Source organism: Malaclemys terrapin, chromosome 24, assembly GCF_027887155.1.
Source record: "Malaclemys terrapin pileata isolate rMalTer1 chromosome 24, rMalTer1.hap1, whole genome shotgun sequence".
Taxonomy (NCBI): domain Eukaryota; kingdom Metazoa; phylum Chordata; order Testudines; family Emydidae; genus Malaclemys; species Malaclemys terrapin.
The window spans coordinates 16,564,616-16,584,058 of NC_071528.1; the positions used below are offsets into that span (position 1 = coordinate 16,564,616).

General features: G+C 60.6%; 1 protein-coding gene across 6 annotated transcripts in view; it reads left to right on the plus strand.

The window, feature by feature from the left end:
• Positions 1–12,092, plus strand: part of PDE4C (phosphodiesterase 4C) — a 108,515-nt gene extending 96,423 nt beyond the window's left edge. For all 6 annotated transcript variants that reach the window (XM_054013726.1, XM_054013725.1, XM_054013724.1 and 3 more), the window contains 8 exons: positions 4,078–4,256; positions 4,631–4,729; positions 5,103–5,267; positions 6,298–6,397; positions 6,940–7,094; positions 8,390–8,512; positions 9,002–9,184; positions 9,744–12,092. In XM_054013726.1, coding sequence (XP_053869701.1) covers positions 4,078–4,256; positions 4,631–4,729; positions 5,103–5,267; positions 6,298–6,397; positions 6,940–7,094; positions 8,390–8,512; positions 9,002–9,184; positions 9,744–10,307 — 1,568 coding nt within the window. In that variant the 3' untranslated portion in view covers positions 10,308–12,092. The remainder of the gene's footprint in view (positions 1–4,077; positions 4,257–4,630; positions 4,730–5,102; positions 5,268–6,297; positions 6,398–6,939; positions 7,095–8,389; positions 8,513–9,001; positions 9,185–9,743) is intronic.
• Positions 12,093–19,443: the final 7,351 nt, after the last annotated feature.

Genomic DNA, 19,443 nt, shown 5'->3' on the forward strand with positions numbered 1-19,443 from the left:
GGCTTGCTGTACTTTCTGTATGTCAGTGTGGTCGGGGTGGGGTCCAGCAGCCTTGCAGTGGCCAAGGTGTGGCCAGCATTTAGGAAGGGTTTGGTTAACTGCAGTCCAGCCTGTCGCCCCACGGCTAGAGCCACTCTGCCGGGCTCTCCAGCTGGAGATAAGGAGCCGGCCACGTTTCTAGTGCCACAAAATAGTGATACAGAGGCCAGAAGATACATTCCTCAGCATGCGCTGATGTCGCTGCTGCCAGCCCCCCGCTTCCAAGAGGGGGGTTTGCCCAGTAACGGAGGGTCTGTCTGCAGAGCACGCGGGCGTGGGACTGCAGCACACAAGAGCACCAGAGCCGTGGTAGCTGCGGGGTGCTATCGCCCTGAGATGTACCCAGCATCCTGGGAGCCTGCCACCTGTGCTGCTCCATCTTCACTGCGGCTGGTACTGGAGTTAGCCAGATCACAGCGAGCTTGGGATGCTCCCGTGCTGCAGATCGGAGAGCAGGGCGGACAGACCAGTGAGATATGGCTACACCAGCAGTCCTCAAACTGTGGGGCGGGGCCCTGTTCTAATGGGGTCGCCAGGGCTGGCATTAGACTTGCTGGGACCTGGGGCTGAAGCCCTTGGGCTTCGACTTTGGCCTCCCCACCCAGGGCAGTGGGGCTCGGGCAGGTTCAGACTTGGGTCATTTAGTGATTTTTGTTGTCAGAAGGGGGTCGCGGAGCAATGAAGTTTGGGAACCGCTGGACTACACTCAGCGCTGGGGGAGGGTCCCAGCTCAAGGAGACGTGCTAGTGCTAGTTCTGCTCAAGCTAGTGCGTGAAGAGAGTGTAGCCGGGTCGCTGGGCCGAGTACATACCCCGTCCCGCTGGCCGCGCAGCCATCAGCGCTAGTGCGAGGGAGGCTCCTCCAGCCCCAAGTGCAGACGTAGGCCGAGCGTGTGAACCACCAAACAAGTGACCTTAACGCTCGCTCCCAGCTGACAGCAGCTCTGGCAGGGCCCGTGCTCGTTAGACACGGCCACTCATCCTGCCGCTCACTCCTTCGCCGGGCCCCGGTGAGCAGGCCGCAAACGCTGCTTGGAGCAGCTGCACGCCACAGGCCAACGCCGGTGCTTACAAAAACCCAACGGTGTTGACAGGCAGAAAAAAACACAGGACTTTTCGGGTGACTGGAAAGAAGGGCCCGGGGCACCAGGCCCTCACCGGAGAAACTGGGTCTGTCCCAATAAACCAGAGTGGCGGCTGCGTTAGGGTCACCACACTGCGGTGATTCATCTCCAGCGTCAGAGTCTGTTGGTCATGCTGAAGCTCACACAATCTGGGCTTGTATCTATCTGCTGCCAGCCTAGGGCCTTTGGCTGAGTGACGGTGAATAAAGCGCTGAGCGTTTCCCTGTTCGGGAGCCGGAGGGAGCAGGAATCCCGTGTCCTTTGGGACGACAGGCAGGCAGGGGCTGGGTGCCAGAGCGGCACCGTCCCGTCCCCAGGAAATGGAGCAGTTCGTCAATGCTCAGCGAGAAGAATCGTCTGACTCCCAGCATTTGCTTAGGTCTCGCAGTCCCCCGGGATGGGCCTGGCACTCGCTGTTGGCATGGAGCTTGGGGAAAGCCCAGCACCCAGATGGAAATCGGGGTCCTGCTGGTGTCATGGAGTGGGGGGACGTCAGGGCCCTGCACCCCTCTTCTGCGATTCACCGTGACTCTCAGCCAGCCAGTAAAATGAAAGGTTTATTGGTCAGTAGGAATGCAGTCTAAAACAGGGCTTGTAGGCACAGCCAGGACCCCTCAATCAAGTCCTTCTGGGGGGTTCAGGGAGCTTGGACCCCAGCTTGGGGTTCCCTGCGTTGCACCTCCCAGCCCCAAACTGAAACTAAAACCTCCTCCAGCAGCTCTCTCCCCCCTCCCCTCTGCTCCTCCTCTCCTTTGTCCAGTCTCCAGCCAGGTGGTGTCCCTTCTCCCAACCCCCCTCCTGGCTCAGGTTACAGCTCAGGGATCTTCCCTCAAGGGAAGTCCCCCATCCTCAATGTAACTCCCCTGCAACATTCCCAGGTCAAATCCACCCGCTCCCTGCTCCGTCACAGCTGCTCTTTGCACAGAGCAGCAGAGGTTGCCAGGGCCCCCGAGATCTCCTGTAGCCCTTGTACGTTCCCGGCGCTGTGCAGATGTGAGGCTATTAGCGACCCTGCCCTTCCCAGAGACCCAATTGCTGCCCAGGCGAATGAAATCACATGGGAAATAGTGACTGGCCTGCCCGGTGGTGTGAGCGCTGCCCAGTGCCAGCCCGAGGCCGCTGGGCTCTGACCATGCGTCTCCAGCCACACCCAGCGCAGGGCTCTGTCCCGTGTCCCTTTGTAACTGCAATCCAGACCTGGAGGCGAGATGCTTTCTCTGCGTCTCTTCCTTTCCCAGCAGAGCGGAGGGTGGCGCGAGAGCTGGGTCCTCGCTCTGGCAGGATTCCGGCTGGAGTCAGCTGGCAATGGGAGGGCAGGGGGCTGGTCTCCGGGCACCTGGCGCTTGACCTGCAGCGCCGTGTCCAGGCAGAGATGGGCAGCATGTGCTGGGTACAGCTGACGGCCGATTCCTTTGGGCTTCTCTTGCACAGCCCAGCCCTGCATTCCTGGGGCTGAGGGCTCAGAGCAGCCCGGTGAGCCAGCGCTCGTCCCTCGGGGTCAGCCCTGTCCCACACACGGACTTGGCTTTGCTTTCATTTTCCACGCATTCCCCCCCCCCCCTGCCTGTTTGAGGAATGCAAACGCCCTGGGGCTCCCTGCAAAGTAGGGTGACCAGATGAGGGAAAGAAAAAATCGGGACACATGGGGGGGAGCAAAAAAAAATAAGGCGAGTCAGTCCCTGCGAGCAGATATCGGGACAATTTGTGTCCTGACCAAAGATCGGTCGGGACGCGGGACACACCCTGAAATATCGGGACGGTCCTGATTTTATCAGGACATCTGGTCACCCTACTGCAAAGTCTCAGGCCCTTTGCTGAGATAGTGGGGCTTTAACAAAGGGAGCATTCATTTGGATACCTACGTGGCTGCAGGAACAGGAGAGGCCTCCACAAATAAAATCTGCACCACCCCTGCCCCCAGGGGCACTTTACCAGTCAGAATGAACGCAGCTTCCCAGCCCTGCCTCAGCAGCTCCATTTTACAGATGGGGAAACTGAGGCACGGAGCAGGTCAGGGGCTCTCCTGAGAGCCTCTGGCAGAGCTCTGAACGGCGATGGAGCAGAGTTGTCTGGAAACGAAACGTGTCGCTGTGAAGAACCCCGGCTTGCCACGGTTCCCAGTGCTAGGCAGGGGGTCTACACAGGCGATCTGTCCCTGTGCATGTGCACCGGGGGAGAGGGGAGGAATTGATCTTTGAAACATCAGTTCAGCTGGGAAGCACCAACATTCCTCAACACATTGTCTCCCGTTGCCATGGCAGCGATATTATTAGACTCAACTTACGTCTGGGTCTACGTCGTTTGGGCGGGCGGGTCAGGCCTGAGCGGCGTGAAGCCGTGGGGCTCGGGCGGAAAACACACACAGGTTGTTCCAGCATTTTACCTCTCCAGGAAACTGACAGCAGTAAGTGCGGTCACAGGCCAGGGCACTGAGCCGGCTGCTCTCAGGCGCGGAGTGTGGGCGCTGGGCCGCGGTGCGGGGCTTGGCAAGGGGAACGCAGTGTTCTGCAGGGGAACGGGGGAGCTTCCGGTTTTAACTCCCCCCTGTCCCTGCTGGCTGTCACCAGCTGCCTGGGGCACAGGGTTAGGGGCTTTCCCCCAGCTCGGCAGTGGTGTCCCGTCCTGTGCGCCCCCGCTGGAAATCTGCCACTTTCATGCTGCTCATGGACCTCACCTAGCCGCGCGCCAAGGGGCTCTGAGGTGGGGGGCGTTCAGTGGGCTCTGACCAGCCTGGTGCCCGCCGGCTCTCAGAGCAGCCTCTTGGCTCACCAGCTGCTCAAGGAAGGACAGAGGCAGGTGCCGGAACGGTCACAATGTCCGGACCCGGGCAGCGTCCCCAACTCCCAGAGGGCGATGGCCTGGCGGGGGGGCTGTGCCCGACGCTCCGACCGGTCTCTGCATGTTCTCTCCCCCAGACAAGCAGCATGAGGTGGAAATTCCCTCCCCCACGCCCAAGGAGAAGGAGGCGGAGAAGACGACGCGCCCCATGGCCCAGATCAGCGGCCTGAAGAAACTGACGCACAGCTCCAGCTTCATCAGCTCCAGCATCCCTCGCTTCGGGGTCAAGACGGACCAGGAAGGGCTCCTGGCCAAGGTGAACAGGGCCCTGAGCCCACATGCTGAGGGAGGGGGAGGAATGCTTCGCCCCTCGGCCCCGTGTCCCCCTGGCTGCCCCCCCCGTCCCGCCGCCAGGCCTGTGCCGCCCATGCCCCCCCCTGCCCCGTCCCACCGCCAGGCCTGTGCCGCCCGCGCCCCCCCTCCTGCCCCGTCCCACCGCCAGGGCTGTGATGGCCGTGCCCCCCCCCCCCCGCCCCGTCCCACTGCCAGGCCTGTGCCGCCCGCGCCCCGCCTTCTGCCCCGTCCCACCACCAGACCTGTGCCGCCTGCGCCCCCCCCCCCGCCCTGTCCCACCGCCAGGCCTGTGCCGCCCGCGTCCCCCGCTGACTCACTGCCATGTGTCTCTCCCAGGAACTCAAAGATACAAACAAATGGGGTCTTGACATGTTTAAAATCACCGAGTATTCTGGCAACCGCCCGCTTACGGTCGTCATGTACAGCATCTTCCAGGTGAGTGAGCCCCAGGGGGGCTCCCAGTGGGGGCAGGGCATGGGCAGCGTGGAGCAGGGGGTGGGGGGCAGCAGGGGGCAGGGTGGGGGGCCAGGGACAGCACGATGCCTCGCGCTCTAACCTTACCTCCCCGCACAGTCACTGGCCTTGCCTCTCCCGAGCTCGTCCTTGTCCGCACGACCCTCCAGGGCACCTGTGTCTGGGGAGGTGCCAGGACAGCCGTAGGTCAGAGAAACTCCGTGGAGTTCTGAATTAAAAACCCTTTGTCCCGTGAGCTGGGGACTGACCCTGGCTCATCCTGAAGCTGCACTGAGGTAGCGGGAAGGTCAGTGCCCTGCGCTGAGCCCGTCCCGCCCTCTCTGCTGCCTGGCAGGAGCGGGACCTGATGAAGACCTTCAGCATCCCAGCCGACACCTTCATCACCTATCTGATGACCCTGGAGGACCATTACCATGCCGACGTGGCCTATCACAACAACATCCACGCCGCAGACGTGGTCCAGTCCACGCACGTGCTGCTGTCCACGCCGGCTCTGGAGGTGAGGGGGTGGGGACAGCTCTCGAAGTCGCTCCCCCACCCAGGCTCCAGACTGGGAGGCTAGTGGGGCGGCACACCGGGTCTGCCCCTGGGCTCCAGAGCTTAGTGCCCCCCAGAGCACATCTCCCTGCAGCCTGGGCTAGGTCTGCACCATGTCACAAGCCACCCATCCCCAGTGAGGTGTGTCCATCCTTCAATTAAAGAGCCATCTTTGCATAGGAATCGTAGAATCAAAGAACTGGAAGGAACCTCGAGAGGTCATCTAGTCCAGTTCCCTGCAGTCAAAGCAGGACTAAGTATTATTTAGACCATCCCTGACAGGTGTTTGTCCAACCTGCTCTTAAAAATCCCCAATGATGGAGATTCCACAACCTCCCTAGGCCGTTTATTCCAGTGTTTAACCACCCTGACCGTTAGGAAGTTTTTCCTAATGTCCAGCCTAAACTGCCCTTGCTGCAATTTAAACCCATTGCTTCTTGTCCTGTCCTCAGAGATTATTGAGAGCAATTTACCTCCCTCCTCCTTGTCACAACCTTTGACATACTTGAAAGCTGTTCTCATGTCCCCTCTCAGTCCCCTCGTGCAGCCCAGTTTCCTGGAGTTTTGGGTGGTCCCTGAAGGCAGGTCACACTGTCTGGATGGGACAGATGGCCGCAGGGAAGGAGGGACGTAGGGGCAGGGGTAGGAGTTACACTTCTCCTCCCGACGTTGTCCAGCAGATGCCGGGTCTCCTCACAGTCCCATCCTGGACCTGTTCACACCAGGATCCCAGCTGGGGGATGCCTCCCGCCTGGAGCGTGTGGGGAATACCCCGACTTTCCCTCACCCCAGCTCGCTGCCCGAGACATGCAGACAGCCCGGTACGCGGGCGCCTCCAGCCGCAGTTAACCAGAGCTCAGGGGCTTGATCCCAGTGGGCTGCGGTGACGTACACCTCTGGCTCCCCCAGCGTGCAAACCCACATGTTCGGTGTATCCGTCGGCCTGCAGAGTGGCTTTCTTTCCGTTCTGACTCCCTGTCCCTCGGTTCCAGGCTGTGTTCACGGACCTGGAGGTCATGGCTGCCATCTTCGCCAGCGCCATCCATGACGTTGACCACCCCGGCGTGTCAAACCAGTTCCTGATCAACACCAGTGAGTTCAGCTCCCCCAGGAACCCGCCAGTCCCAGGCTGGTCCTGGGAGACACGTGTGTCATAGGGCTGGCTGCCCCAGGCCACTGTGATGAGACACTGGCCAGGTGGAGGAGCCCTTGCAAAGGCCTGGCACTCCCAGGGTTAATGCCACTGCCAGCCTCCTCTGACCAAATCCAGGGCTCCAGCCGCAGTACGGGGGCCCTGTGCCATGTGGCCCAGCTCCGTGAGGTCCCTGTGCTGGGCACAGTGGGTCTGAACCCCGGTGTAGCCATAGGTGTTGGGAGCCTACGTGTGGTTCTTCTGCAAACAGTTGCGATGCAGACACGCTCATTCAAGGGCCCCCCAGACGGCTTCTGCAGTTGGTATCGACGTGGCCCCGGGTATCACCTGAGGTGCCCCAGACCCGGCTGGGGCCAATCATTTCCCAGTGCAGGCCCCTTTGCAGCAGGGGTCCCACCGGGAGCCGCCGGCAGCCACATGGACGGGCTGGCAGCCGGGAGCCTGCGTCGGCCTCTCGCGCTAACCCCGCCTGTCTCTGCAGACTCAGAGCTGGCTCTGATGTACAATGACGTCTCTGTCCTGGAGAATCACCACTTGGCCGTGGGCTTCAAGCTCCTCCAGGAGGAAAACTGCGACATCTTCCAGCACCTCAGCAAGAAGCAGCGGCAGTCGCTCCGCAAGATGGCCATCGACATGGTGAGGGGGCCAGGGCCTGCTCGGTGCTCATGAGACGCAGGATTGACCCCGACTCCATGGGGGTCAGGCCTAGGTACTCTCCAACGCCTGCATGGAGCGATGGCCTGACAGTAACGGGCCCCCTTTGACTGACCTGACGCCTGTCTGCCCTCGTGCCCTTGGTGCGTTGCTATTGCAGAGCAAGGGCCCCGATGCAGCTGGCTCTGGGGTCTCTCACGCACATGCACCCGCCGCTCCCAGCAGGGCTTGGCAGAGTCAGGGTCAATGATTCACGGACTCTGGTGGCCCAGAGGGAGCTGGACACGCTATTCCCTTCACTCTAAACAAGACCTGGCTGCTCTGGGCACGGCTGATCTTGGTCTCCATCCTGTGCTGTGACATCCCTGGAGTAGGAGAGTCACAGCCTGCGAGGTTGTCACGGAGTCCCCGGGCGATGCTCTGGAACTGCTCCCCACAAAGCCAGTCAGGACTCTGGGGAGCCTCCTCTCCCTCGGAGCAGACTGTCTTCAGGGCAAGAAGCTCACACGGCTTCACCTCCTGGGTCTGACCTTGGAGCATTCATCATATGCCTCTCCGTGCGCTTCCCACAGCGAGTCCGCCCAGGGTGGGTCCTGGGGAAGCCAGAGGGCCCTGCACCCCCACTTCGCAGCCAGACATGACTCTCAGCCAGCCAGTAAAACAGAGGTTTATTAGATGACAGGAACATGGTCTAAAACAGAGCTTGTAGGTCCAGCGAACGGGACCCCTCAGCCGGGTCCATTCTGGGGCCCAGCGAGCCAGACAACCCCGTCTGCCCTCCCTTCCAGTCCCCAGCCAGCTCCAAACTGAAACCCCCTCCAGCCCCTCCTTTCTGGCCTTTGTTTCTTTCCCGGGCCAGGAGGTCACCTGATCTCTTTGTTCACCTTTAACTATCCCCTTGCAGGGGGGAAGGACCCTGGCCATTTGTTGCTAGGAGACAAATTGTCAGCCATTTATGCACACTGGAGACTTAAGAAATGCATAGAGGAAACTGAGGCACTCACAGTATTCACAGGAAACATTAAGAACAGTCCCACTTCTTCACAGAGGTCCCCTCTAGCTGCCCCCGTGCCAGCCAGCCTGGGATTGTTCCCCACCCCGGGCACCAGCGATCGGACTGGCCCAGGAGGCCCAAGAGACCTGCACTCGGTTCCACGGAGGTGGCCGCTGGAGCCAGGGTGCTGGGGGAGTGGAGGGACAGGCTGCCTGGTTTGCTGAGTGTGGGGCTGGGGTGTTCGGCTGGACACAGGCTAATGGGTGCCCTCTCCTCCATGCAGGTGCTGGCAACGGACATGTCCAAACACATGAACCTGCTGGCAGATCTGAAGACGATGGTGGAGACCAAGAAGGTGACCAGTCTGGGAGTCCTGCTGCTGGATAACTACTCGGACCGAATCCAGGTGAGAGCGAGGGGCTCTGGGACCCCGACCCCATGCAATGGGGCAGCTCAGCACTGCAGGCCCCAGCCCTTCCTCCTTATTGCTTCACCCATCGGCCGGAATGGCTCATGTAGGTGGGTCTCCGGCCTGCGATGAGACCGTGACACTCCTTGGCGGAGACATTCCTCGCTGCTGCCCCCTCTGCCCTTCTGAACCCGAGACAGATCCCAACCACCCCCCTCCTCCGGCCCCACCACAGCACTCAGAGCTCCAGCCCCAGGTCTGGCTCCAGGCTGGGCTGCTCCGGTGCTGTCCTTGCAGGGGGATATTGAACGAATGCCCAGCCAGGGCCCTGCCCCCTCCGCTTTGGGCATCTCGTGCAGACATTGCCAGGTCCCAGCTCAGCGCTGCCCCCGAGGGACGGGCCCTGGGAGTGGGGCTGGCCAGGGCAGCCAGGCGTCGGGGAGGCGGACGGGCTCTTTGCAAAGCGGTGACTGTCCTTCCCCCCAGGTCCTGCAGAACATGGTTCACTGCGCCGACCTCAGCAACCCCACCAAGCCGCTGGAGCTGTACCGCCAGTGGACGGACCGGATCATGGTGGAGTTCTTCCACCAGGGGGACCGGGAGCGGGAGAAGGGCATGGAGATCAGCCCCATGTGTGACAAGCTCAGCGCCTCCGTGGAGAAGTCCCAGGTGGGGCTGGGGCCGGGGCTGGGCTGGACGCAGCTCGGGGTGCAGGGGCCAGCGAGGTGCCATGGAGCACAGCGGGAGGGAGGGAGGGATGTGGCCCTGGGAGGAGGCTTCTCTGGGGGCCCTCTGCCCCCACTGGAGCCTGGGGAACCATCACCGAGAAGAAGGCAGGGCTCTTGGGCTCTGCTGCCACCCCACTGCACTCGCCAGTGGGCAGGGTCCTGCCGTGGTCCTGTCCACGCGGCACGTTGGCTCCGAGGCAGCGTCCGGGCTCTCGTGGAAGGATCCGGGTGGGGAGAGGCAGACTGGGGGCGACCCCTGGGGGCGATAGCAGGGAGGAGCTGGCACCACTCCAGGTCCTTTGGAGTTGCCCATGGGCCGCCCGTCAGCAGCCTCTGGAAGCTGGCAGGTCCCGGGGCAGGACCCCATGGGGTCAGAATTGGACGGGGGAAGCTGATGTAGATGCTGGACCTGACTGCAGGACTCCCCGGGGCAGGGATGCTGCCCCCGTAGGGATGTGCCTGGACCTGCCCGTAACCCCCAGCTCTGCTTTTTCTCACAGGTGGGCTTCATCGACTACATCGCTCACCCGCTCTGGGAGACGTGGGCCGACCTGGTGCACCCCGACGCCCAGGAGATCCTGGACACGCTGGAGGACAACCGGGAGTGGTACCAGAGCATGATCCCGCGCAGCCCCTCGCCGCCCGAGGAGCAGGACCCCGAGAAGGGCGGTGGGGGGGAGAAGTTCCAGTTCCAGCTGACCCTGGAGGAGGAGGGCGAGTCAGACACTGAGCCGGAGGAGGCCGAGAGCCCGCTGGAGGAGGACAACAGTGGCAGCGACTCCAAGACGCTGGCCACGGACGACTCGGAGTCACCGGAGCTCGAGCGCCTGTCCCCTGGCTCAGCTGTCCAGGACTCTCCGCCCCCCGCGCCCTGCGGCCCGCTCAGGAACACGCTGGTCAAGCAGAAAGAGGCCTTGCACTTTGACAACAGGAGGGCTCTGGAGAGGACGCTCTCGCAGCCCGACGGCGGCACCTCGGAGCTGGGCCACAGGGGGAGCCTGGAGGCCAAGGAGCTGGCCCTGGACACAGAGGGGAACCTCACGTTTCTGCCACTGGGGACGTAACGGGCAGGGCCCGCTGTGCCCATTGGTTGGGTCTGGGAGCCACCTGGAGACTGGGCACCGCAGGGTCGTTAATAAAGACAGCGAGATTGGGGCATGGAGCACATGAGCTCTGTGGGCCCCCACCCTCCCGTAGCACCCACTGGGGACTGAGATCAGGACCCTCTGGAGGGAGCAGGCAGCAGCTGGCCAGGCGGGCCCGGACTAGAATCGTCAATTGCCATGTGCCCTCGAGTGATGACCGGGCACACGGCGTGGGAATGGCTCTGTACCTGAGCAGGCCCCCAGCCGCCCGGGGCGAGTCTGTGTGCTGCCGCTGGGCTTGGACAGGGCTGCGGCCGCAGCATTGTCGTGTGTGTCTTGCCTCACTATCCTCGGTCTCACCCTGTGCCCTACGTCCCCGCGCCTGCCAGCCAGGGCCCGACCCGGACCCGGATGGGCAGAAGGGCTGGAAGCTGCGGGGGGGCAGACAGGCCACGCAGATCCATGAGCATCCCTGCTGCTCACAGCTAAGCACTGTGTCCCCTTCAGGCTGCAGCTCTGGGCTCCTGAGTGGGGAGCGTGTTCCCTGGTACCCCTGGGCCATGCCCCCTCGGATCCTGGTCTTCTCCCCCTCCCACCCTGCCGGGATGCACTGCCTCTCCTCCCGGGGAAGCCAGGCCTTTGATCCACATGCACATCGGGGCTGTGCCAACCCGGGGGCCCAGCTAAGCCCCAAGCAGCATCCCTGCCTTGAGCTCCTTAGCAGCCAGTCTGCAGTGTCCTGCCTGTTAGCGGCTCATCAGCCCCCTCCGTGAAGCCCTGCCCACCCTGCGGAAGGGGATGTGGGGCGGGGACCCCCCTCCAGGAGGTGGGGCTTTGCCCCCACGTTCCAGCTCCAAGCACTTCGCCCCGTGGCTGCAGGGGCTGGAGCGCTGGGTGCATGCAGGCCGCAGCTGGGATTTCCTCACAGGGTGACCGTCACATCATCTCCCCGGGAGCTCGGGGCCGGCCGGGCACTCAGCTGCTGTGACCTGGCGCAGCTCCTTGGTACCCAGCAGAGCTGCTGGTCTCGGGCCCTGTGAGTAACAGAGCCGGGAAGGAACCGTCCCGTGTCACCGGGCGCAGGCCCCGCTCCCACCGGCCGCCCCAAGGGCTCTATGCATGGAGGCAACTCCCCGTGGAAGGGCTCCCACCCCCTGCGGCTGGGCCTGGGAGCCACAGGGGAAGGGGAAGGGGAAGAAGCTGTCTGGGTCTCAGGCACCTTTATCCGGGCTCATGGTGCCCACGCCGGGAGCTGTGCTGCTCTAGCGACTTTCCCCGCCTCTCCCTGTCCTCCCTGCCCAGCTGTGCGGGTCCCAGTGAAGCCAGCAGGAGGCACGGCTGGTAATGGGAGGTTTTATGGAAGGCCCTGGGTGGCAGAGGGTCTCTGTATTTACAGGAGCTGTCACGGAAAAGTGTCTAGTGCTGCCCGTCAGGGACGCCCCGTTCTCACGTGTTGTCCTGCGCTGGGACCTAGACCACGCAAGTACTTTATACTTTGGTGTGCTGCTGTGAATCTCCATTGCCTCTAATTTATGCAACTAAACGAACTGGCTGGCCCCCCTCAGCGGGGGGATGGTCAGTGCAGGGGCCGGGCACTGACATACCCCCGGCTTCCCTGACTCCAAACAGCCCTTTGCCGGCAGACACTGCAGAATATGAACCAAAAGGGGAGATGCGTAAAACGCCGCTTTAAACATTTCCCCTCACAAAGCAGCACTGGCTCTCCAATGCAACAGCACCCCAACTGTGGGGGGGGCTGGGAGACCCTGGAGCACTGCGGGGGGGGGGCTGGGGAGACCAGAGAGCGCTGCGGGGGGTGGGGGGGGGCTGGCTGTGGGGACTGGGGAGACCAGGCAGCACTGCAGGGGGGGGGGATGGGGAGACCAGAGAGTGCTGCGGGGGGGGGCTGGGGAGACCAGAGAGTGCTGTGGGGGGGGGGGCGGGGCTGGCTGGGGGAGCTGGGGAGTGCTGGGGGGGGGGGGCTGGCTGGGGAGACCCTGGAGTGCTGCGGGGGGGTGGGGGCTGGCTGGGGGGGCTGGGGAGACCAGGGAGCGCTGCGGGGGAGAGACCAGAGAGTGCTGCGGGGGGGGCTGGGGAGCGCTGCGGGGGGTGGCTGGCTGGGGAAGCTGGGGAGCGCTGTGGGGGGGTGGCTGGCTGGGGAGACCCTGGAGTGCTGCGGGGGGGGGGGGGGCTGGCGGGGTGGGCTGGGGAGACCAGGGAGCACTGTGGGGAGGGCTGGGGAGCGCTGCGGGGGGGGCTGGCTGGGGGAGCTGGGGAGCACTGCAGAGGGGCGGCTGGGTAGACCAGGCAGCATTGCAGGGGGGGCTGGCTGGGGAGACCAGGGAGCGCTGCGTGGGGGGGGCTGGGGAGACCACTGTGCACTAGGCAGCGTGTTTAATTTATTGTGGGGCACGTTCACTTTTTAAAGCCTTTTGTAGCTCACTTTTTAATCCCGACTCACCTCCTCACTCCCGTGTCCCTTGTTACACGCTGGTTTTACTGTGATCAGCACTCGAAATGCTGCATTTATACCTTGCACTTTGGCGGCCCAGCCGAGCGCTGCGGCCCCGTTCCTCATTCGCCGTGTGTCTGAGCGAGGAGAGAGACTCTCCTCGGCGGGTATTAAACCTGTTCCGTCTCTTTTATTTTTTCAATGTGATCCATGTCAACGTGTTTTTATCATGAGATAAAGTCCCGAGATTCTAACAGGCCGGCGTGGGTCTGGTGGCTCCTTGGAGACTGGGCTGGGCCGGGCTGGGACAGGTGCTTGGGCAATTGCTGCCCCGCCGTGTGTGCTGGGGAGCGGTCCCCCATGGCCAACTCCTGGCCGAACTCAGAGCCTCAGCCAGTTCTTTCTCCAGTGGGGCTGGTCAGCGCTGCAAACACAGCCATGTGGCCAGCGAGTCTTTCAGGGATCGATTTGTGGAAGGCTGCGGGGCTGGGGCTGTTTGAAGCTTGTGGGAACAAGATGTTTGCTCCAGGAAACTCCATCATTGCAGAGAGCGCCCGGGTTCTCCTGCACTGGCCGCTCGTGCCACACACACTGCCCCAGCCTTCAGCAGGCAGACTGGGCCGCATGCCGCCTGCGCCCCTGCCCAGGCCGGTGTCTCCGGACTGAGTCGTGTTATCGTCAGAGCTGAGAAGCAGCACTCTGGACCCAGGAGCATTGACAGGAGGGAGGGCAGAGCACATGCCGTCCTGCCCGCTCCCCGGCAGGAGCCAGCAGCAGCCAGGCCGGGGTTCATGCTGCCTGGGGGTGCTGGGCTCTCCTGGCTCCAGGGGCTTCGAGACAAGGCCCTGCACCCCCCTTCCTGCGATGCACCAGGACTCGCAGCCAGCCAGTAAAGCAGGTTTATTTAGATGACAGGAACACAGTCCAAAACAGGTCTTGCAGGTACAGACAACAGGACCCCCCCCCCAGTTAGGTCCATTTTGGGGGCCCCAGGGACACCACAGCCCCGTCTGGGCTCCCCTCCATTTCCCCAGCCAGCTCCAAAACTGCAACTCCCTCCAGCGTCTCACTCCGCCTCCCCCGGCTCCTCCCCCAGCCTTTGTCCGTTTCTCTGCCTGCCCACTGCACCCTGATTCCCAGACACCCTTGGGACCTTTCTGCCCTGTCTCACTGCACCCTGGGGGTCGGGCCCCACCGGTGTAGAAGGCGGGCTTGCAGAACTGCCAGGCAGATGGCACTCCACTGCCCATGACCCACTGTGGACACACACAGACCATGGGAAGTCCCAGCCCAAGGGGCTCCTGGTTGGCTCCCGCCCTATATAAACCCAAGGGGCCTTGCAGGCAGTGTCCAGGCAGCAGCGTGGCTCTCCTGTAGCTGCCACTCATAGCCCTGCTCCTGAATGCCTGGCTTCGGCCTCCCCTCGGTTTGGACCTCGCCTCCTGACCCAGCCCCTGAAATCCGACTCGAACTCGGCCCCTTGATATCAACGCTGGCCGGGAACCTGCCTACAAAACTCCTCTGATCCCCCAGCCTCAGGTTTGTCCCTGCTCTGACCCTTGGTCCCAGCTGCCCCGTCACGATCCTGACGCCTGCTTCCTCCGATCAGTCAGTGCTCACGCCATCCGCCTGCTGCAGGACGCAGACCAGCCCCTCGGCAGAGGGCAATGGAAGAGAGCCAGTATTTCCCAGAATCCTTCACTGCTCCCAGGTCCGGCTCCAGCATTTCTGCCGCCCCAAGCAAAAAAAAAAAAAAAAAAAAGCCGCGATCGGCGGCGGCAGGTCCTTCGCTCCTAGAGGGAGTGAGGGATCTGCCGTCCCCGAATTGCTGCAGGTGCCGCCCCTCTCCCTTGGCCGCCCCAAGCACCTGCTTGTTAAGCTGGTGCCTGGAGCCGGCCCTGACTGCTCCCCACATCCCTGCCCTCCTCCCTGGCCTTGCCCCTGCTGGGCTAAACACCACTGACCTCAGCGGGCCCCAAAAGCCCTGTCTAGGCGGGATTCTTATTACACGTATATTGCAGCAGTAGCTGGTGCCCTCGCTGAGCTCGGGGCCCAGCGTTCTGGCTGCTACACAGACGTGGCGAGAGACGGAGCAGCTCCAGAGTGCTACAAGCCAAACGCAGCTTCCACGTTCCCGCTTATGCTGACGGGTAGCGAGCACAGCGCCTGGCAGAGGAGCGACCGTGCCCCCCAGCAGCGCCCTGGCGCAGCTCCTCTCTCCTGGTCCCAGGCCGCCTGTGGACACAGGAGGGAAGCTGCCTGCTCTGGAGAACCAGCCGCGTGGCTGGTTAGAACCAAGGCAGCGGCTGGTGGCTGGGCACATGGTGTTGGCTCCGCTCGCTCTCGGCAGAAAAGCTCCGTTCCTTTGAGCTGAGCTGAGTTCTTCCCAGGAAACCTGAATTCGTCTCTGATGCTCCTGGCCCAGCTAAAGTAAATATTTGAGCCTGGCCCCTGTGCAGTGCAGCGCACTCCCTGTTTCTCTCCCGCAGCCTCGCCTGTCTCCTCCTTGGCGCTCGCATGCGTGATTTATCCCTAACACAGGTCTACGCGAGCTCCTGCCTCGACGCTCGTCTCTTGTAGACTTCAAATTCCAGCCCAGCGTCTCCTGCCGCACACGTTCCAGATCCCCACAGCCCGGCACCGCCTGCCCTGCCGGCCCAGCACCAGATAGTGCGAGGAAGCTGACACCCAGGGGCCGGGGCAAGCTAGACTGCTGGACACGAATGTGACCCCACTCCATGCCAGGCCTACGGGCACCAGGCCGAGCCAGTCCTGCTGGGATGTGTCACCGCTGACCTCCACCAGCAGGACCTTTCCCTAGTCTCGGCGTAAGTTACCAGCTTGTTGCTTTTAGTCCGTCCCTGGGCCTCTGCTCCCTTTTCACACTATAACCCCCCCATGCCCGGGCTTGTTCCTCACCTAGTGCTTTCATAGCGCTGCTGCCCGAGAGGTGCCAGCCCGGGGCCCCTTGTGCTTCTGTGCTGGCACTTGGCAAATGCACTCAGTGGCAGCCTCTGCCCAACACAGCCTAGCCCCCTTCCCCAGTTCTCTTCCTCTGCCAAATTAAGTGCAAGAATGTAATAAGAAAAGCCAAAGAGGAGTTTGAAGAACGGCTAGCCAAAAACTCCAAAGGTAATAACAAAATGTTTTTTAAGTACTTCAGAAGCAGGAAGCCTGCTAAACAACCAGTGGGGCCCCTTGATGATCGAGATACAAAAGGAGCACTTAAAGACGATAAAGTCATTGCGGAGAAGCTAAATGGATTCTTTGCTTCAGTCTTCACAGCTGAGGATGTTAGGGAGATTCCCAAACCTGAGCCAGCTTTTGTAGGTGACAAATCTGAGGAACTGTCACAGATTGAAGTGTCACGAGAGGAGGATTTGGAATTAATTGATAAACTTAACATTAACAAGTCACCGGGACCAGATGGCATTCACCCAAGAGTTCTGAAAACTCAAATTTGAAGTTGCGCAACTGTTAACTAAGGTTTGTAACCTGTCCTTTAAATCGGCTTCTGTACCCAATGACTGGAAGTTAGCTAATGTAACGCCAATATTTAAAAAGGGCTCTAGAGGTGATCCCGGCAATTACAGACCGGTAAGTCTAACAAACATGTGGACAAGGGGGATCCAGTGGACATAGTGTACTTAGATTTCCAGAAAGCCTTTGACAAGGTCCCTCACCAAAGGCTCTTATGTAAATTAAGCTGTCATGGGATAAAAGGGAAGGTCCTTTCATGGATTGAGAACTGGTTAAAAGACAGGGAACAAAGGGTAAGAATTAATGGTACATTCTCAGAATGGAGAGGGGTAACTAGTGGTGTTCCCCAAGGGTCAGTCCTAGGACCAATCCTATTCAACTTATTCATAAATGATCTGGAGAAAGGGGTAAACAGTGAGGTGGCAAAGTTTGCAGATGATACTAAACTGCTCAAGATAGTTAAGACCAAAGCAGACTGTGACGAACTTCAAAAAGATCTCACAAAACTAAGTGATTGGGCAACAAAATGACAAATGAAATTTAATGTGGATAAATGTAAAGTAATGCACATTGGAAAAAATAACCCCAACTATACATACAATATGATGGGGGCTAATTTAGCTATAACAAGTCAGGAAAAAGATCTTGGAGTCATCGTGGATAGTTCTCTGAAGATGTCCACTCAGTGTGCAGAGGCGGTCAAAAAAGCAAACAGGATGTTAGGAATCATTAAAAAGGGGATAGAGAATAAGACTGAGAATATATTATTGCCCTTATATAAATCGATGGTACACCCACATCTTGAATACTGTGTACAGATGTGGTCTCCTCATCTCAAAAAAGATATACTGGCATTAGAAAAGGTTCAGAAAAGGGCAACTAAAATGATTAGGGGTTTGGAACGGGTCCTATATGAGGAGAGATTAAAGAGGCTAGGACTTTTCAGCTTGGAAAAGAGGAGACTAAGGGGGGATATGATAGAGGTATATAAAATCATGAGTGGTGTGGAGAAAGTAAATAAGGAAAAGTTATTTACTTATTCACATAATACAACTAGGGGTCACCAAATGAAATTAATAGGCAGCAGGTTTAAAACAAAGACAAGGAAGTTCTTCTTCACACAGCGCACAGTCAACTTGTGGAACTCCTTGCCTGAGGAGGTTGTGAAGGCTAGGACTATAACAGCGTTTAAAAGAGAACTGGATAAATTCATGGTGGTTAAGTCCATTAATGGCTATTAGCCAGGATGGGTAAGGAATGGTGTCCCTCACCTCTGTTTGTCAGAGGGTGGAGATGGATGGCAGGAGAGAGATCACTTGATCATTACCTGTTAGGTTCACTCCCTCTGGGGCACCTGGCATTGGCCACTGTCGGTAGACAGGATACTGGGCTAGATGGACCTTTGGTCTGACCCGGTATGGCCATTCTTATGTCATTATGTTCTTATGTACTCAAAAGCTGGACGTACTCATTTAGCAGACTTTAGCCCTCTTCAAAGCCCTGCCCCTCCCGCCTATTCATCATTTTAGCTGCCTGCCTCCGACTCCCCCTTGCATTTCCCAGCAGCTGCGTGGCACTGAGGAGCACAGAACCGAATGCTGGATCTGCATGGATTGGGGACCGGACACCCTCCGGATCTGGGTACAGACTCTCTCTGCAGACAAAACTCACACACACATGGTCCTGTGTTCTTATGTATGACGATAGCAGCTGGGGGCCCCAATCCAGACCCCGCTGAGGGCTGTGCAAACAGACCCAGGCCGGTACCGTCACACGGATGACTAAGAGGCACTTGCAAGCTGGGCTTGTGACAAGATGCAAATGGGAGGGTGGGAGGAGGATGCGGCAGCAATCAAATGAAGCCGTTATGGCTACTACGTGGCCAGCTCTGCTCCACCCCTGCCTGGTCGCGCGCAGACAGTTTGTACCCTGTACAGCCCCACTTCAGCGGTTTGGCTCAGGGCAGGGTCTGGCGGAGGGCAATTGGGTGGCACCTGGGGTGGTCGGCTGCCACAGAGAGGTGAGCTGTCCCTGGAGTATTTGGCTGTCATGACACAGCCCCATGTCCTGAACGCAGGGTGCAGAGCTGGGCTCCCCCTGGGGACTTGACAAATGTAACTGAAAGAAGCAGCCGGCTACAAACTCGGCTCCTAAAACTAATCTCTGCCCCAGAACGACATTAGCCAGCGCTGCCGACTAGCCAAGGGAGCCTGGGGCCGTCCAGGGCAGCAGTGCTACCCAGCCCGGTCCCTGGGAGAATGACGAGCACTGGCTTAAACGGCTCAGCTCACTGCGGGGCCAGGCTGAGCGCATGGGCAGGGCCGAGAGGAAAGGAGCCGGCAGCTCGGGGGCCCCCGAAATCCGTGGCTTGGCTGGGAGGGAAGAGCCGGAATGTGCCGCAGTAGTTGGTTCCGGCGCACGCCTGCAGAGTGTATTTGAAGAGGGCTCTGGAGTGCATCAGCCCTGCCATCTGGGGGGCTGTTCAGTCTCTCCCCTGGCCTCCGGTGACCCTGGGAAGGGCCTGTGCTCTGTGCGGATTGATGGGAAACAGGCCCAGGCCGGAGGAAGTGTGCTGCATTCCCCAGGGGAGTCTCACAGGGAGAAAGCTGAGCACCCAGCCCAGCCGTGCACAGCTCTGGGCAGCACTGCGCGGCTCACGCTGCAGCATGCAACTTCACCATGGGCGCTTCCCACCCTCCACAAGCCATTGCTGGCTCTCCGTAGCCACACACAGGCTGCTCCCTGCACGGCACCGTGGCTTGAGTCAAGTGCAGACCCAGGACAGGGCGTGGGGGGCCGGCTGTAGCTTTCGCTGCCTGCTGTGAGCGGCAGAGATTCGCCCTAGCCACTGCTGCTCGGTGGGAGCCGATTGCCTGCCTGTGCCGTCCCCTGTGCGCCAGTGGGGCGAGCGTCCTGTGCCAGACTGGCTCTCTCTCTCCCCGCGGGGTCTGGGCAGTGCCGTGTCAGCCGGGGTTAAAGGACGCAGGCAATTTGCAAGCTGGGTGCAGCCCCCGACCAGCCCAGGAATGGCACCTGCAGCTCTCCCTGGCTCTCTAGAGACCTCTGTGCTGCAGGCCAACCTGGGGTACCCCGTGCACACTGAGCGGGGTAGAGCCCTGGGGAGTCCCTGACTCCCTGTAACACTGGCTGGGCAGCAGCAGCCACCACCTCCCATTGCAGGGC